The sequence below is a fragment of the Gallus gallus genome, chromosome 2, assembly GCF_016699485.2.
Source record: "Gallus gallus isolate bGalGal1 chromosome 2, bGalGal1.mat.broiler.GRCg7b, whole genome shotgun sequence".
NCBI lineage: Eukaryota > Metazoa > Chordata > Aves > Galliformes > Phasianidae > Gallus > Gallus gallus.
Genome location: NC_052533.1, coordinates 47,973,395 through 47,990,137, shown reverse-complemented (window position 1 = coordinate 47,990,137; position 16,743 = coordinate 47,973,395). Strand labels below are relative to the sequence as shown.

Here is a 16,743-nt window from a genome sequence, read left to right as displayed (position 1 = left end):
AAGAGACTGCATGCTGCACTCATAAAAATGTGCACTGTGTTCACATTCACTGTTTGGTCTCCAAAAATGTACAGTGAGTGTTGGTGAATGTCAGCGGGTGCCATTTTTTCTGCAGGAGGAAATTCATTTCCACACCTTTGCTGAGCTGAATGCACTGCCAGCACAACCTGTGTTAAGACCTTTCCTGCTCTTACTTGCAGGTTTATGCATTTTGAACTGCATAACACTGTGCCCAAGAACTGACTGAAGGCTCTGTCAGCTTCAATTGTAGAACTCTTTTCTGCCTTTTTTCAGAATTTACAGCTACATGCCCTCACAAGCTTTTTAATATTTTTGTTGTCCTGCTTTCTGGATCTTCACTAGTGCACTAGTTCTCTATGCCTCTATGTATTCAGTATGCTGTTTACCACTTACAGCTTTGGGTGAACAGCATCTACAGTGCTCAAACTCTTTGCTCATGAAAAGGTGTCTACTTTCACAACTCCAAACAAACCACAAGAGCTTACTTTTCTGTTAACACACGGGCAGGAGGGGAGAAAAGTGCACGCAGACAGCTTCATTACTGACAGTATTTCATTACAGACAGATTTGCTACCCTTGTGCTCACCCCATCTTTATCATAAAGTCATAGAAGGGCCTGGGTTTGAGAAGGACCACAAAGATCATCTAGTTTCAACCCCCCTGCTGTGTGCAGGGTCACCAACCACCAGACCAGGCTGCCCAGAGCCACATCCAGCCTGGCCTTGAATGCCTCCAATGGGGCATCCACAACCTCCCTGGGCAACATGTTCCAGTGTGTCATCACCTCTCTGTGGAAGAACTTCCTCTTTTCTTCCATGTCAGATGTTTATCAGCCTCTTCCATACCTGAACTTGGAGGTGTGTGAAGATGTACAGATTTTCTGCGAACTGCCTCCCTGGATTTTATTCAGGCTGCTACTGTTTTCTTCCAGGTTGTAAGCTCTGCCTTGCTCTAGAAGTTCTTGATCAGTGCTGCAGAAGAGAGATGTTTTAAATAAGGCTGGGGCACAGCTAAACAATACTTTGGCTACTGTTGAACAGGAGGTGGAAATAAATTGTTTTTTTAGGGCAAGCCTGCTCCAGAGCCTGCCCCTGCTCCAGCTCCTTTCATGTTAGAATCCAGATCCAGAAGAGAAAATAATCCTTGAAGGCAGCCGTAAATGGAAGCAGAGCATGAACAGCAGAAGCCTGCCATTGAGTGAGGTGTCTGCAGGTGTTCCTCAGCAGAGCTAGTGGGTAACAAAGGCCAAGCAGGGAAAGAAGTGATACAAAGTACCAGGTAGAGTTTAAGAGCTTCTTTAAAAAAAGAAAGTAACCAATAGTTGCCCATGAAAGTTAACTTACCCATCTTCTGTTCTCTGTACAGTTTGACACAATTGACTGCCCTAATTTTGACTACTCCCCTTAGAACAAAAATTAAACTTTCAATTATGCATGCAGTTAAACAACTGTAAAAATAAGTGGATGCACTAAAAATGGTGGCAGAGCGTTCTTTTATTATTTCAGGTACAGGGAATTGAAGTTACATAGGACTTAAAGGTATTTCTATCAGGAAAAAAAAGCAAACTTCTTGCAAATATAGGAAAGCTTGAGGACATAAGAAGCTGAGTCATTAAAACTTGTATGCAAATGTACTTCGTAGTCAAGTACAGGTTGAATAGGCTAGCATTAGGCGGAAGCTTTGTAGTGAGATACTATTTTAAAACTCTTTGAAGGCTTTAATCATCTTCGCTCTATTTATAAAATGAGAACTGCATTTTTTCAGCTGATGTCTTTGTTCCCACTGAAGTCTAATTCTATCACTGGTGACCACTGCCAGACGCATTACAATGCTTTGCCTGCAGAGCTTCCTCCTCAAATAATGAGAAGTAACAATTCAGCCTACAGACTTGCATTTGCCAGCTGTTTTCCTCTGGGGTCAAACACTGGCTGCAGCAACTCGTGGTATAAGTGAACTGATCGTAAGTACAGCTGACCAAGTCACGAGAGAACTGTTTGACACTGGACTTGTCCTTAAGTACTGCATTAGTAAAATTAAATTTAAATAAGGTACCACACACCAAACTTTTCTAAGGAGTATACAATGCAGACTAGCAGGAAGTCATGTAGTCCTTCTGCATTTCAAGAGATGTTTCTAGCTGGTCCTGTGAAGCACTGTGAGTGCAATTCAGTGCACTGTTTGAATGCGCCCCACTTGTTGGGGGTAAGAAATCAGGCGTGAGAAAACTTGAATGTAAAGTTGCCACTTCACAGAACACACCCCCTGTGCTCCCTCCCTAGCTGTACATCATCTACACTTGAAATTAAAGCATGTCCTGAGCCTAAGGCTGTTGTAGTAGCCCCTGGTGAAGGCTACTGTGAAAATGATCCACAGAATGAAGTAGTCCAGTCAGGCTGCAGTTAGCAAGATACCACCACTGCTTTTGCCAGAGGTATGTGACTCTCCAAACCCCGTTACAAAGTAGCGACACTGTTGTTCTAATTTATGCACACTTGGACAGACTTGTTACTGGTACCCCAGGTTACAGTAAAGCGCTATCAGCAGGAGCACAAGTCACTCCTCCCTTCTTACCTAAGCAATTCATGCAGCAGAAGAGTTATGAAGTGGTAAATGCCAACATGTTATCTTTCACCTTCCTTAAAATTAGTAGTTTGCCTCTTTCTCTTCACTAGCCATCATCACTCTGTCCTCTAAGTCCTTACATTCCACAGAATACCATGACTGGAGATGTGTCATTTTAGAGAAGTCTTAGCGGGAGCTTCAAGTTCTACATAATGCTGTAGTTGACCATGCTGGAAATCAGGTACGGAAGTCAATAGTAACGGCTCCAAGTTTTCCGTAGCTTAACTATTTGAAATTGCTTTCAATAAATTAAGAGATACTGTTTGAGGGTGAGGGAGAGGGCGTAACTGTGTCAACTTCACGCAGAAAGCACACCCAAACTCAGTTGGATTCAGTCTTTTTTAATAAATTAATGTCATTCAAAATACAGTGCCAGAACATGATGCAACTGAACATGCTAGTAAGGTTTGTCATGAAGCACCTGTGTTCATGTTAGGCTGGCGGTGCCCCGCTACTGCTAGTGGTTCCTGGGATTAATGCCAGAGCAGCACTAGTCATCTGCTCTCCTGCACACAGCGTGCAGGATATTCCTGAACTGGTTGCTTCCCCCCACCCCCCTGAAGTAAAAAACCTGATAGCTAAGGGATATCTATACACAACCACACTACAGTAATGCTTGTTATTAAATTAACAGAAAATAAAGACCTGGTTAATCCACACTAAAACTTTGTTTTACAATGGAAAAATACGTCAGCAGCAGGAAGTAATATACATGAGCCAATGTTACTGTAATACAGAATGTGGAGGCATTCACTGATTAAAGCTCCACAAAGACCCGCACTATGAGGGCTGACAATTCCTATTGCAAGCCCAGCAACTTAAGTCCACACCTGGTAAACTACCAGCTGCTTGGAAGACCTGTATTCTAAATAGACAGGTATAAGTTTGTGAAAATAGAGTACATGCACCTAATAGTACAGCTTGACTGAACCTGCAGTCATCTCGCCCTGCACGTTACAATACAATGGAAGATCTACCCTTCCTACCACAGGTAGATCCATGGGATTTGTTTTCGTTTGTTTTTAAATGGCATTACGATACCAACGTGGATACTAGTATTAAGTGCAGCACAGTCCCTTAATTAGGCCACACTGACAATTACATAACTAGCACTTGATTAGAATATCCAGAAGTATTTCAAATATAACTGGAAGATACTTTCAGAAGAGTTGTGACATCATCCTAGAAACAGTAACTACTTTTTTTTTCTGAAGCTAGTTTTCCTGAAACAGGCTTTAGAGAACTAGAAATTAATTCTTTAGACAAGTCAGATGCTTAAGATCATGATATACATATATGTTCCTCAATTATCAGATAATATTATTTCAGATTATGGAAGCATACCTGCTCATTTCATCGATTCATACTGAATTGCTGCAAGTATTAGGTAGGGCATAAAAATACAACTCATGAAGGGCTGATTTGACATTTTTCTTTCCAGACCTCTCACAATCATTTATTTCAAGGTAACTGTACACTGAATCAGTTGTGCAGTCTCATTTGGGAGCTATACAGGTGGTAAAGTAACCATCTCCCCATCCAGCTCAAATTCATCCGCTCCATCTGGTGAGAAGAGATATGTTGGAGGTTTCCATGGGGACTCTTCAAGGCAAGATGGATACAGCTTTCCTACGGTGCACCGAAAGTCTTTCCCCAAGTCCCACAACACACGTTCCGATATATGCTGTCTTAGAAACCAGCGATCCAGCTCCAGATCATACTGATAGGTGGCATATCTTGCTCTCTCATTCATGTGGGTTTCTCGTATGAAGACGCACAAAGAGTTAGAGATGACAACAGCTCTAACGCATGGGTCAGAATAGCGCTTGGCAGGGATATTAGCTGCCATCCTCCATTCGTTTTTATTCACGTCGTAGATTTCCACAGTTACGGAAGACCCATCCACAGTACTACTTGGGAGCCTTATGCCAGAATTGCTGGCAATATGTAGTCCTCCGATATAGAATATTTTATCACCGAAAGCGGCGGCTGAAGCAAAACATCTACTTGTTTGTCGCATAGCCATTTCTACCCAAGCATCTGACCTGGGAAAGTAACAGTACATCAGGTTGTGTGCCATTACATAAATGCAGTTGTGCACTGCTACTGCTGTGCTCCATTGCCACGCACAAGGCAACGGGCTTACCATGGTCCACTCATCCTTTTCAGTGTCGTATCTTTCGACAGTTCTCCTGTTGAGCTCTCCACCGACACTGTCGCCTCCAATTGCATAGATGTATCCTTCACAGCAGACCAGGGATGGCTTTATACGAACAAAGAGCATCGGCGTCTTTGGAAACCAAGTGTTTTGCTGTGCATCAAACCAGTAAAAGCAATTCACAGTTCTGAAGGCAGCCTGGAGCTTGCTGCTTTTACTGTGATTGGTTTTTGCATTTTTCAGAGGAACTTGCCCCCCTGCTATATAGATATCATTATCAGGAGTTACAAGTGTTCCAACCTTATGCAAGTCAGCAGGAGGATTGCAGAGCTTGTAAACTTTCTCTGCCTGTGGGCTGTAACAGACAGAAGAATAAAGACTACCAGGGTTTTCAGCAGCAGCTTCAATGAATATCATCATCTCCTCTTTTGTCATACCAAGCCTGGGCTTGAAAAACTTGGGCATAGATTTGTACAGTCCTTGTACCACCACAGATTTATCGTTGGGTGGTAAGCCCTGAAACCAGGCTCTCTGTGTTACTTCTGAAAGTGCATCGATTCGGATTTGGCTAAGAACTGAGGACAAATACTGTGACCGTGATTCCGTGTTGTACTCCAGCCATAGCATAGCAGCTTCACGAACTGTCTCCTCCTTTTCCACATTTAAATTGTCACTGCTTAAAATATCAATCAGTAGATCATGTGACAGTTGCATGAAAGCCTCCTGGTGGTACACAGCTGTGAACTTGTGCTCCACCATTCTTTTAGCACTCTGTTTTAACTCTTCACAGCTGAAGAGATCAGCAAAACTTAACAGGCGCACACAATTTTCTGCATTAATTTTTTTGATTAAGTACTCTCTACACCGCTGTAACACATCATCTACCTGTAATGCAAAGAGAAAAGAATTAAGTATTGCCACAGACAGTCTACTCTTTCGCTTTCTATCAGCAGGTGAAAGTATTTGTGTTTTGGGCTAGACAGTAGAGTTTAGGCCTGAAATACCACAATATACACAAAAACACAGCAGTGACTTTCTCCATGGATTCATGCAGATTTTGTACGTTACATTATGATGGCCATTTGAGAAAGTAATTACCCAGGTGTTGCAAGCACACTGCTCTACTTCCACCCTCCATAGGACCAATAAAGCAAAGAGGGATGTGCACATGAAACAGACAGCAGTTGCCTGCCAGATACGTCTACACTAAGTGAATTGAACAAGAGTATTCTGAAGCTTTTAAACAGAAGGAACACCTAACAAGTCAAAGAAAAAATGGTTCAGAGATTAAAGCGGTTATTTCATACTCAAAGTAAAACCCTCCTACCTGTAAGAAGCAGGCAGTTTCATAAAGCTGTTCTACTGTGCTGTCACTTATTGCCAAGTTACCCGTGTATGCGTAAGTTATTATGATTTGTAAAGTGGCTGCATCCACATTCCTCAGGTGCACGTGTGTTTGTTTACTTTCACTTAGCCCACTCATGAACATAGCTCTGAAGAAAAACATACAAATTAAGACAAGAACCATCAGTAAATAATCACTTCGTAACTCTTCAGTGATTACACTCTAAAAGGTAAACAATTTTTTTGGTTGCCTGTTTACAAATATTTAGTATTTTTCCTCAGGCTTCCATCCAGTATTAAAGCACTTGTACTGAACATTTGAAAAGTAATGTCAGTGCCTTCTGTAGAATTATTTCATATATATATATATATGTGTGTGTGTGTGTGTGTGTGTGTGCGCACAAACTAATTGGTGTTAATAGGCAGAGAACTCTAATGATTGGAATTTCAAACTTTCCCCATTAACTGAAAAGAAGGAAGAAACACGCTCCAGAAAATACTTCTTAAAAGATAACAGTAATAGATTTTAGATTCTATAATGAAAAGAAACAGCTCAGTCCACTGGGTAAAACTAAGTTGTACCAAAAGCATGCTCCTCTGAGAGGAAGAGAAAGCTCAGAGAAAGGAGCAAGCACCAGCACTCTGTGAAGCTCTTATGTACCATTCATGGTGTACAGTAAATTCAGGTTTGTATAGAAATATCAATGGCAGGAAAAAAAGATCCTTAAAGTATCTCAACTGCATCTTCCCAAAAAGCAGAAAGGCAATTATTAATGGTTGTATGATAAATTCAGCTTAAGTTTCTTTCTATTTTGAACAAATAAGGAAACCAGATCTGAGAGGAGTCTGAAGGAACAGTGGTGTACACTGTAGCTCTGCCTGCAGCTGCAGAGGTGAATGCAGTATGGAGATACACTACCCAGGCAAAGCCATTTCAGATGTACCTGACACAAAGACAGCGTCCCACTGCCATTCCTCCTGCCCTAACTCAATCTCTCTGTCATCTTCTAAGCTCCTTAACTTGGGCAAGCTTGCGTTTTTAGGTGGAATCACTGGCCATGTGAGCATCTCAACTTGCCAGGCAGCTTTTTAAAGGTAAGCAAGATGCTTAAGAGGCTGTTCTTCAAAGAAACTAAGGGGGCAGCTGTTACAGAACCTGGCTCCAGAGCATGCCTACACACAGCCAAGCAGCACGTGCCAAAGCTGCGCAGTCCTAGCAGTGCTCAAGCACAAAGATGGAAAGTAAGCTTGCTGCAGTCATACACAGGATGGCTGGATCACTAAGAGATGCCTTTCAGGTCTTCCCCCTCTCCCCACAGCCTCCTTCAGGACTATCAATTTTTCATAATAAGGCTAAATTTAGGAAACTGAACATCTTTTTGTAAACCAAAGCACAGAAGAAAAAACAGAATATGACAAAACCGCAAGCTCGATACTTCTTTTAACCAGTGCCAAAACCTCATTCCATAAATAATAAACACGCATATGAATAAGAGATTTGACTGCATATTCTAATGCTTCACACTGCATGGACTCATGACAGCTTTCCAACCTTATGATTAGCCACCCACACTAAATCTGGCCACGTTTCCAGTGGCTGCGATTTTATAGACAGTTGGAACTGTGTCATCTGCAGAAGGCCAACAGCAATAATCATTATCTAGTGATTACAAAATACTTGCTGCTAAAAATTGTACCAGATTCATCTGAGATGGAAAAAAGACCACAAACAATAGCTGGGACAAAAATTTGTGAAAATAATTAATCCTGGAATAGTTTCCCAAATTAAAAGCTACGCTCTGATAGAAGAAGCAGGCAATCCAGAAAAAAATTACAAGTATTCTGTATGGAGAGATCACCTCAAGAGAAAAAACAGAATTCGCAAACATCTTGATGGATTGTGAACTTTAACAGAATATGCATGGATGCTCCCAAAACTGGTTTTAAACTTCAGAACTCCTTCCAGGTAAGTGGATTAATTGTATTGCATTATTAACAAAGAATGACAAACCACTGCAAGGTACCTGCAAGAAAAGCAGTAGCACATTACAGATACCAATAAGAAGTTTCAGAAAGTGGGACACCTGGGGAGTAGAAGCTGAGGGATTAAAAATTGTTACAGTGGTGTGGGGGAAAAAAAAGCCAACAAGAAACGAAACATTGCACTGCTGCAAGACTCTCAGGCTTCACTGCTGAGCAGAGGGGAAAAAAACCAAAACCGATGATTTAGAAAAGGAAGCCACGAGCTTGCACAGCACTCCCTCCTTTTAGCAGACTTCTGCTAAGAAAATGCAGATGAATGTGGCAATGAAACTTCCATAGCCAAGTCTCAATGACCTGTAGTCTCCTTATCTTGGGGGAAAAAAAAAAATGTTTAAGCATGAAGAGTAAGAAATGTATTAGTGATTAAGATTTAATCAACTCCCTAAAGAGTACTACCACTGCAAATGTGATTTTCCTTTCACACTTCCTGTAGAGAACTCCAGAATAAGTCACAAGATGTTGGAAAATGTATTTTACTCTTCTGATGTCAGCAAGTAATATTGATTTTCTGACTTTTTTGCTTCACTCTAAAACATTCTGCAACACATTATTTGTTAATCAATTAACCAAAACTAGACAAAGAAACAGATACTGCAGATTTTCTTCAATTAATGAGCCCCGTTTTGAATACTTACCTGAAGTATGAGCTGCATGTTGCAAGAACCATCTTATGGCAGGGAAATTCTGTACCCTCAACAATCAATACTATGTCAGTTAGCAACTGCTGTTCATAAAAGAATTTTAACTGCTCCAGCAAGGATACAGCATATTCACTATTTATCTGCCTCTCGTCCTGGGTAGACATGACTGTATTCCATTAATATTTCCAGGACCAGAGTGAAAAGTGAAGATCTTTTTGCCAGATAAAGGTCAGCTGAACGTTTCTGAAGTAACTTCAGAAGTGATACCAGTTTAAAAAAAAAAAGGCAGCGTTATCTTTGACAGCTGGATCAATGCTCCAGACTTTGACCTACATTAGGTCATCATTCTTTGACGATGTCACAATATGTTCAGAGACTTTCAAGAGTGTCTGCAGAGCTCCTGTTGAGATTGATAACGATGCAGGAAACGAATTGGCAAAAGCGAAGTCTGAGGTAGGTTCTGTGGTAACATCTCGTGATCAGTGGCTGCACTTGAGGGACTGAAAGCAGGAAAATAAAATTGATTTACACACAAGCACTTTTCCAAGAAACCCATTTCCTTTTTATAGCTACCCATTAAAAGTAATTGTCTTACAGACTGATTTCTATTCTGTGCATGTTACTTGCACAAAAACACAGAAAGAAAACTTAAACAAAAATACAAAGAGAAAAGCAGGAGAGCTTGTCTATGAATTCTCCCCAAGATCTCAACCCATAAATTAAGATATTTCTTTTGTCAGCACAGCTTTTAAGGCTAGAAGGCTAAAACAAGGCTCAGGAAGACTACTCCTCTTCCAAGAATTACCCGGTTTTCCCACCAACTCTGCCTGTGTTCCCCTGGAGCACAGCTAAGGTAGCTGCTTTCACAGAAATGAAATAGATGCGGCTATTTGTGTTGGTACTTTTTTGTCTACTCGGAGCTTATTGGCACCAGGCCTCCTAAGAAGACAAATGCCATTTCTTCAGTGCCCCATCACTTCCCAACTGAACCCTCAACATCAAAATCCATCAACTTAGTTTTATCACCTCTCACCTTTGACATTCTACAGTGGAACATGCATAAAGAGAGCTAAGGATTTAAAACCATAACAACTCATATTCCGAATGCTTATTTGATTAATTGCCCCTGTGCAGAAGGGCTTCACGTGTTAATGTTGCGCTTATTTTTTCCTCTGTCTGCATAACTTCCAAACAAGCAGGTAAGCGTGACCACTGCTAGCAAGAGAAAAGAAAAACAAGGAGAGAATGGGAGCAAAGGGATGCGGGAGTAGCAGAGGTCAAAAAAGTTGGAGTAGTTATAAGAGTAATGAACACAGGCTACCAAGGCCTGCTTTCCTGTTTGAACATTTCTGTTTCTCCTAAAAAGAGGTCAATTTTTTTTTTTCCTCCTTTTACCTTCCACTTGAACACAGACATGTAAGAAGGATAGGAGAGTTGTGACAGTAAAATCATTACCATAAAGGACCCCAGAGTACCCTATCTATCAAATACCTCCACATTCATTTAATACTGCACTGTTTTTCTACATTCCTAAACAGAGGAATAACCAGTAACACACACTTGTCTACCACCTGGTTATGTCATTACAATCATCACACTTAATGAAGAATACATGAAATATACCATACTTGAAATGGCACACTTCAAATTCCATACAAAATTCCAGGATTTAGTGTAAGATGAAGGCTGCATGAATACCCCCCAGCCACACCAAAGATCTGCCATTCCAACAGAGCCCTGCTGGTAACACCACTCAAAGACAGTGGTCTTACAGGTAATCAAAGCCACTTCAATTACTACAAATTTAAATGTCGTGGATCTTTTTTTTATTCCCCTTAGCAAATATACACAAACAGGAATCTCTAACTTTTAGGTATCGCTGTTATTAACCAGAAAAGTCAAAATAATGAAAGCCAATATTCATTGTTTGTTCCAATGAAACCAGTTGATTAAAAAAAGTAGAAAAGGAGTTAATACTTGGAGGAAGAAGGAATGACTCTTTGCTGATGAAATAACTGATATCACCATGAATTCTTTACTTCAAATCTTAAATTTTCAAGTGCAGTTAAACACTGAGGTCACTAAAGCAGATTTATATCACAGAATTTGCTTATCTAAAGCAATGACTTTTTGCCTCAGGCCGTGGCTTCTTTTCACCGAGTTATCATGCACTCCATCTGTACGTTACTGACCATTACCCTGGTTATCTGATAATAGCTAAATGTGCAACCTAATCCATTGACAGATTTTGCACTGAACTTTAAATGGCCACAGAGACACGCAGACTTCCTAAGCGTGTCAGGCCCACAGAAATAAATAGCTCACGGCCCTGTTGGTATCCGGGGTCTCTGCAGCATTGTTTTTCCCTGGCTTACGAGTTAAGTCTCAACAGTAGAAGCTGGGGGCATTAAGCTGTGTTCAGGCAGAACATCAGTACTGCTGAACTTTACTCCAAGAAAGTCATGTCTAAAAGCTTCCCATTCGGATGAGATTTCAAATAACAAACCTTCAGGACAAGCAAGGAAAAGAACAAAACTTCAATGTACACTGTTTTAGTCATCATGCAACAGAACCCATACTCAGATCCCATGAACAAGTGGATGGACACCACCCAGTAAGATTAAGTACATTTTTTGGCAATGTTGCTGACAGTTATGACTGAAAAAGCAGACCTGTTCAACAGGAGACAAGTTGAAACTGTGAAATTAATTACTATAAATAGCTAGAACATTTGAGTATGACCCTCAGTGGCAGAGAAGACTGAGGAGATGACAGGAGTCTCGTTGCGGAACATGTATGTGGTCTGAATCACCTCTAGACTGTAAATCCACAAAGCTGGACTCTGGTTTCCAGCTGATCTGATCCTCTCTCCCATGATGTGCACTTGAGGGGTTCTGTTCATAGAACACACTACATACTTCACTCCTGGTTTCCCCCATCCATGCTGAGTTTTTGCTGCCAGAGATAACCATTCACTAAAGAACAAATGTTTGTGAGTGCCACAAGGTAAACAGTCATATCCCACTCCCTCCTAAAGGAACCATATCAAATTCTCCTCAGAGAACTCACCAAGGGGCTCTGAATCTCTGTTCTAAAGTGATCACTATTTCAGTGTTCATTTGCCCACTTGAAGTGAATTTGTTCAAAACATCCCAGACTACCTAGGTCTGAAGAGTTCAAGACAGTTTTGAAAGATGAATTTACTTCAGAGGTTAAGAAACTGAGACATTGAAATATGAAACAGCACATCCAAAGGAAAACTTGTAAGAAGCTGTGTCCTCCAAAGTCCCAGCCTACTACCTCTATCATTGCACTGAGCTTGGTTGGCAGACAGCTCATAAATCTCAGCTAACTGAAAAATGGTGACACTGATGTTATCAGCTTGACAGGATGTCTGCAGAACTACAGTAACTACAGTCCTGTGGTTCTAGCAGCTACAGAGGTAGGCACTTCTGATTTACAGATGAAAAGATCTACAATTGAAGTTCACATACTGCCCTGAAGTGAAGATGGCAGAACAGAAGGTCCTATCAATTCAATTAACTGTATGAGTTTCAGTAGGACCAAGTGTTGGCTCCTGCATTTTGGTCACAACAACCCCAGGGAACCCTACAGGCTTGGGGAAGAGTGGCTGGAAAGCTGCCTGATGGAAAGGGACCTTGGTGTACTGTTGGACAGTCAGCTGAACATGAGCCAGCAGTGTGCCCAGGTGGCCAAGAAGGCCAATGGCATCCTGGCTTGTATCAGGAATGGTGTGATGAGCAGGACTGGGGAAGTAATCCTGCCCCTGTACTCGACACTGGTGAGGCCTCACCTCAAGTACTGTGTTCAGGTTTGGGCACTTCCATACCCAAAGGACAGTGAGGCACTGGAGCAGGTCCAAAGAAAGGCAACAAGGCTTGTGAAAGGCTTGGAGAATATGCCCTACAAGGAGAGGCTGAAGGAACTGGGGCTGTTTAGTCTGGGGAAGAGGAGGCTGAGGGGAGACCTTATTGCTCTCTTCCAATACCTGAAAGGTGCTTACAGTGAGAGCTGGGCTGGTCTCTTCTCACTGGTGACAGGACAAGGGGGAATAGCCTTAAGTTGCACCAGGGTGAGTTTAGGTTGGATATCAGGAAAAGCTTCTTTACAGAAGGGGTTGTTAAGTACTGGAATAGGCTCCCCAGGGAGGTGGTTGAGTCACCATCCCTGCATGTGTTTACAAACCACTTGGATGTGGTGCTCAGGGACATGATTGAGCAGAGGGTTGTTGAGTTAGGTATGGCTAGGTTGGGGTTGGACTCGATCACCTTTAAGGCCTTTTCCAATCTGAGCGATTCTATGATTCAGTAACATTACCATGTTGTGCTGGGTAAATTCTCAGAAGTGAGCTATCTAAAGCAGGACTGCAGGCAGCTTCTGGAAGGCTGCTGCAGTACTGGATTGCAAACTACATCACTACATTACTCAGAGCGCCAAACTAACTCCCTGTCAGGCTGGACAGCACCATGGAGCAACAGACAGGTAAGAAGGCGAAAGTAATTATTCTTTTTTAGCTTCAGCAATTTTAATGAGGTGGCTTTCACACTTGTTCATGTACTTCAAATCTGAACTGGACCATTCGAAAAGTTAGTCATCAGATGTTAATGAGTTACGGGACAAGCTACTAATTGCTTTCCTGGAATCTGTTTCTCTTCTGAGGTCAGGCAAAAATTAATGAACAGTGGCACATCCTGCACTGCACATATACAAATGTTGTCCTACAGTTCAATTTGTACTGTGGAAAAAAATATTTCCGGCTTCATTAGCAGGAAAAACAATGAGATATCTAGATATAATATTCTTCCATTACACTAATTTATCTTAATCTTCCTTAAACCTGCTCTATTTTTCTTCCAAATTGTAAGGCAATATGGATATACAGATATGTACTACACCTTACTTTCCTGGACAGTCAACTTATTTGACTTAGTTTTAACTAATAAAGGTTTAAATACTATACTTGTGGACTTTCCATCAAATTCCAATTCCCATCTAAGTGCAGCTTCATACAAATCACAAGTGAAAACTTGTCTAATGAAGTGAGTCATTCACTATTTTTAACATAATGAAATGTCAGAATTAAGGACTGCACAACCGTAAGCCAAACTACACAAGCACTCAAGTGTGTAGAGCGAGCAAGGAAAGCACTGTGTATCAAAGCACCTACACTGGGTTAGTATTAACAGTACACTGAGTTACAAATCAATGTGTTTTCAAGATGACTATACCAACTAATGGCGAAAGGGAATACAAGTACTAAAAATGATTAAAATCAATTATTTAAATCAATACATCTAGCCAACTGATCTCAAAGATAGAAAGGAAAGAAAGAGGCGTTGGAAGCTCCAGATTCCTGAGTAATGTATCAAGTTTGCATCCTTGGCAGCAAAAATGAAATAGGTAATTGACGAAGCATGATGTTTTCCTCTTTTCTAAAGCTATCAAAGGTATCTTTGATAGCACTGTTGTCCAGAAACCTGAGGACATCAAGAAGATTCTAGTAAGTTAAGAACGTGAAATCTCACAAAAACATTATAAGAATAAATCAGTCCTTTATCTTGAAAACTGCTGCCCACTTGGAAGCTTGTACTATTTTCCATACATTACCATAGGGAAGCAAGTTACAAGTTCAAGGCAGGTGAGCTTTCTGGAGCTGGAGAGAAGCTAGAGACTAGAAGTGCCAGACTCCACACTAACAACACGTTTGGTCACAATGCACTCCTCAGCATCAGTTTCTTTCCTGTTTTTCTGCTCCTAAAGGAAGTTACACACTAAAGGAAATACCTGCTCAGAAATAAAATTAACACAAGATAAACCAGCAACTTAACTTGGCAACTGGCCTTCTGCGTTGAGCACAGGTAGTTTCCATCCCCAAGGGCATTTCTGTTTCGTGGAAGGACCTGGCTAGTCTCACAGAATTAACCTTTGAAAGTAAGTGGGCCACAGGTGTCTCCAGCAAGAGCCAGCCATGTACCATGGAAGGTACATATGTGGAAGGGTATGTTGACATTTTGTTTCTTTTTCCCCCTTTGAACACTGGTATGTTGATGAAGCTAGTCTGTTTTTCTTAAGAACTTAAACTCCAGGCAGTTAAGTACATCATTCCCCTGAACGTCATTGTATCTCAGTGATTACTTAACTGCAAATTCAAACATTTATACATTAAGGTATTACACTTTTAATGAATGCAGTTCAACTAACCATGAATTACTTCCTGAAAGGTTTGAGACTTAAAACAGATAACTTGTTTAGCCATGTGAAGTTTATTCTCAACGTGCAACTGCTACTGAATTAAGGAAGAGACGTTTTTGGATTATGGTCTGTTCCATGGTCACATGACCAATATCAAAACATCTGTGTTATAAAAGGAACCAAACTACCACCACATCCAAAATTCAATCAAAGATACTAAGCAGCAACATCCTGCTCTCAGCTCTGGTCAGTTTCTGTAAGGCGCTGGTTGCACAGCACCATGTATAACCAGACCCTTTTACTCCACACACAAAAACAATTTGGAAAGACCTGTGACATCTACACCCAGACTGAGAGATTACAAAGTTCTACCCACCCGAGTATTCTGAAATATTGAAGATTAAGAACTACCTACTTCCCCTAGTTCAGGTTTTGATATATGTTCTAGGTTGACCATGTACCTCAAGGTTTTCTAACACACATCTTCTTCAGAGAACTCACATGGACACAGCCCTAGCTGGACTCACACCAGAGCACAGTTTTACAGGTCTGCTATGACCACAAAGTGACACCCAAAGCCAAGCCTCAGCTTTGCAGGGAAAGCTCTTAGGAACGCAGATGCCAAACACAATGCAAATCCATTCCTAAATCACAGTTAAAAGTTACTTCAAAAGCAGCTGATAGCTACCCTGCTCCTCACAGAAATAATAAACAATGAAAAATGTGAGGCACGCATGTGGCTGATTTTGCAGCTCTTCTACAGTCTCTACTGAGTCCGTATTTAGACTGTAAAACTTCATCAAGAACCGTTCAACTCTTCAAATCCACGTGCAGATTGAGAGACGGCCGAAGCCTATCGATGGTCACCGCAGGTACTAACACCGTACCCGTGCAGATCAGCAAGGAAAGGCAGACAAGCAAAAGGAACAGGAACGCCACCTGCAGTGCTGTCCGCCCTTCCGAGCACCTCTAAAGGCAGTGAAGCTGCGAACGTGCCCACCTGCTCCGTACCGGGAGACCCACAGCTGCCCTCCCCGTCGCAGGACAGCAGCTCGCGGGACTCAGGAGCGCAAGAACAAGCATCTCCCTCCGCCCGTTCCCACCGCCCCGTCCCCGTTTCCCCGCGATGCCGCGAGCAGAGCGCTCCGTGCCGCCTCATCGCGGGAGCAGCCCCTTGGCCGGGCGCTGCCCGCCTCTCGGCCCGGCCTCGCGCAGCCCGACCGCCGGCCCCGGCGGCCACCTCGCTTCCCCGCCGGGGCCGCCCGAGGCCGGCGGCCGCAGCGCCGGCCAGGAGCAGCCGCGGGTGGCCCAGGGGCGGCCGGGAGCCGCGCCCAGGCTCGGGGAGCGCCAGGCCGCCGCGCAGCCCCCGCGGGCCTCCCCTTTCCCATCGTTCCTTCCCCCCGCCCGGCCCCCGAGAGACGGGAAGCGGCTCGGGGGCCGCCATCCCGCCGGACAAACCTCCAACGGCCGCGTCCTCACCCGCCTCAGCGTCCCGAGCGCGGGCGGCGAGTGGGCCGGGGAAGCGGGGGCGGAGGATCCGGTCTCTCCCGGGCTGCGGAGGCGGCGGCCACCCGGCGCGCAGGCGCGCTGTCCTCCGCCGCCCGCTCCTCAGTCCCACAGCATCACCGCCGCTCGGCGGCCGTTAAAGACGCGCCGCGCGCGGCCGCCCCTGCGCATGCCCAGAAATGCGAGGCGGGTGGG

General features: G+C 42.9%; 1 protein-coding gene across 4 annotated transcripts; it reads right to left on the bottom strand.

Annotated features, from left to right (window-relative positions):
- Positions 1–1,496: 1,496 nt before the first annotated feature.
- KBTBD2 (kelch repeat and BTB domain containing 2) lies at positions 1,497–16,723 on the bottom strand. Of its 4 annotated transcripts, none has more exons than XM_015281668.4 (4): positions 16,501–16,723; positions 8,824–9,329; positions 6,129–6,294; positions 1,497–5,686 (listed from the first exon to the last, which is right to left on the bottom strand). In XM_015281668.4, exons 2-4 carry the CDS (start codon positions 8,991–8,993, stop codon positions 4,151–4,153), a joined length of 1,872 nt encoding a protein of 623 aa, XP_015137154.1. In that variant the 5' UTR covers positions 8,994–9,329; positions 16,501–16,723; the 3' UTR covers positions 1,497–4,150. The 4 variants fall into 4 exon arrangements, with proteins under 4 accessions (XP_015137154.1, XP_015137155.1, XP_015137156.1 ...); XM_015281669.4 differs by having other exon boundaries at positions 16,522–16,723; XM_015281670.4 differs by lacking the exon at positions 6,129–6,294.
- Between the last annotated feature and the right edge of the window lie 20 nt (positions 16,724–16,743).

Excerpts from the sequence above, each read along its gene's own strand:
- KBTBD2 (XM_015281668.4), bottom strand. The coding sequence starts at position 8,993 with ATGTCTACCCAGGACGAGAGGCAGATAAATAGTGAATATGCTGTATCC. Across the intron at positions 6,295-8,823 it reads ACATGCAGCTCATACTTCAG|AGCTATGTTCATGAGTGGGC; the intron begins GTAAGTATTCAA and ends GTTTTTCTTCAG. Across the intron at positions 5,687-6,128 it reads AAACTGCCTGCTTCTTACAG|GTAGATGATGTGTTACAGCG; the intron begins GTAGGAGGGTTT and ends TTTGCATTACAG.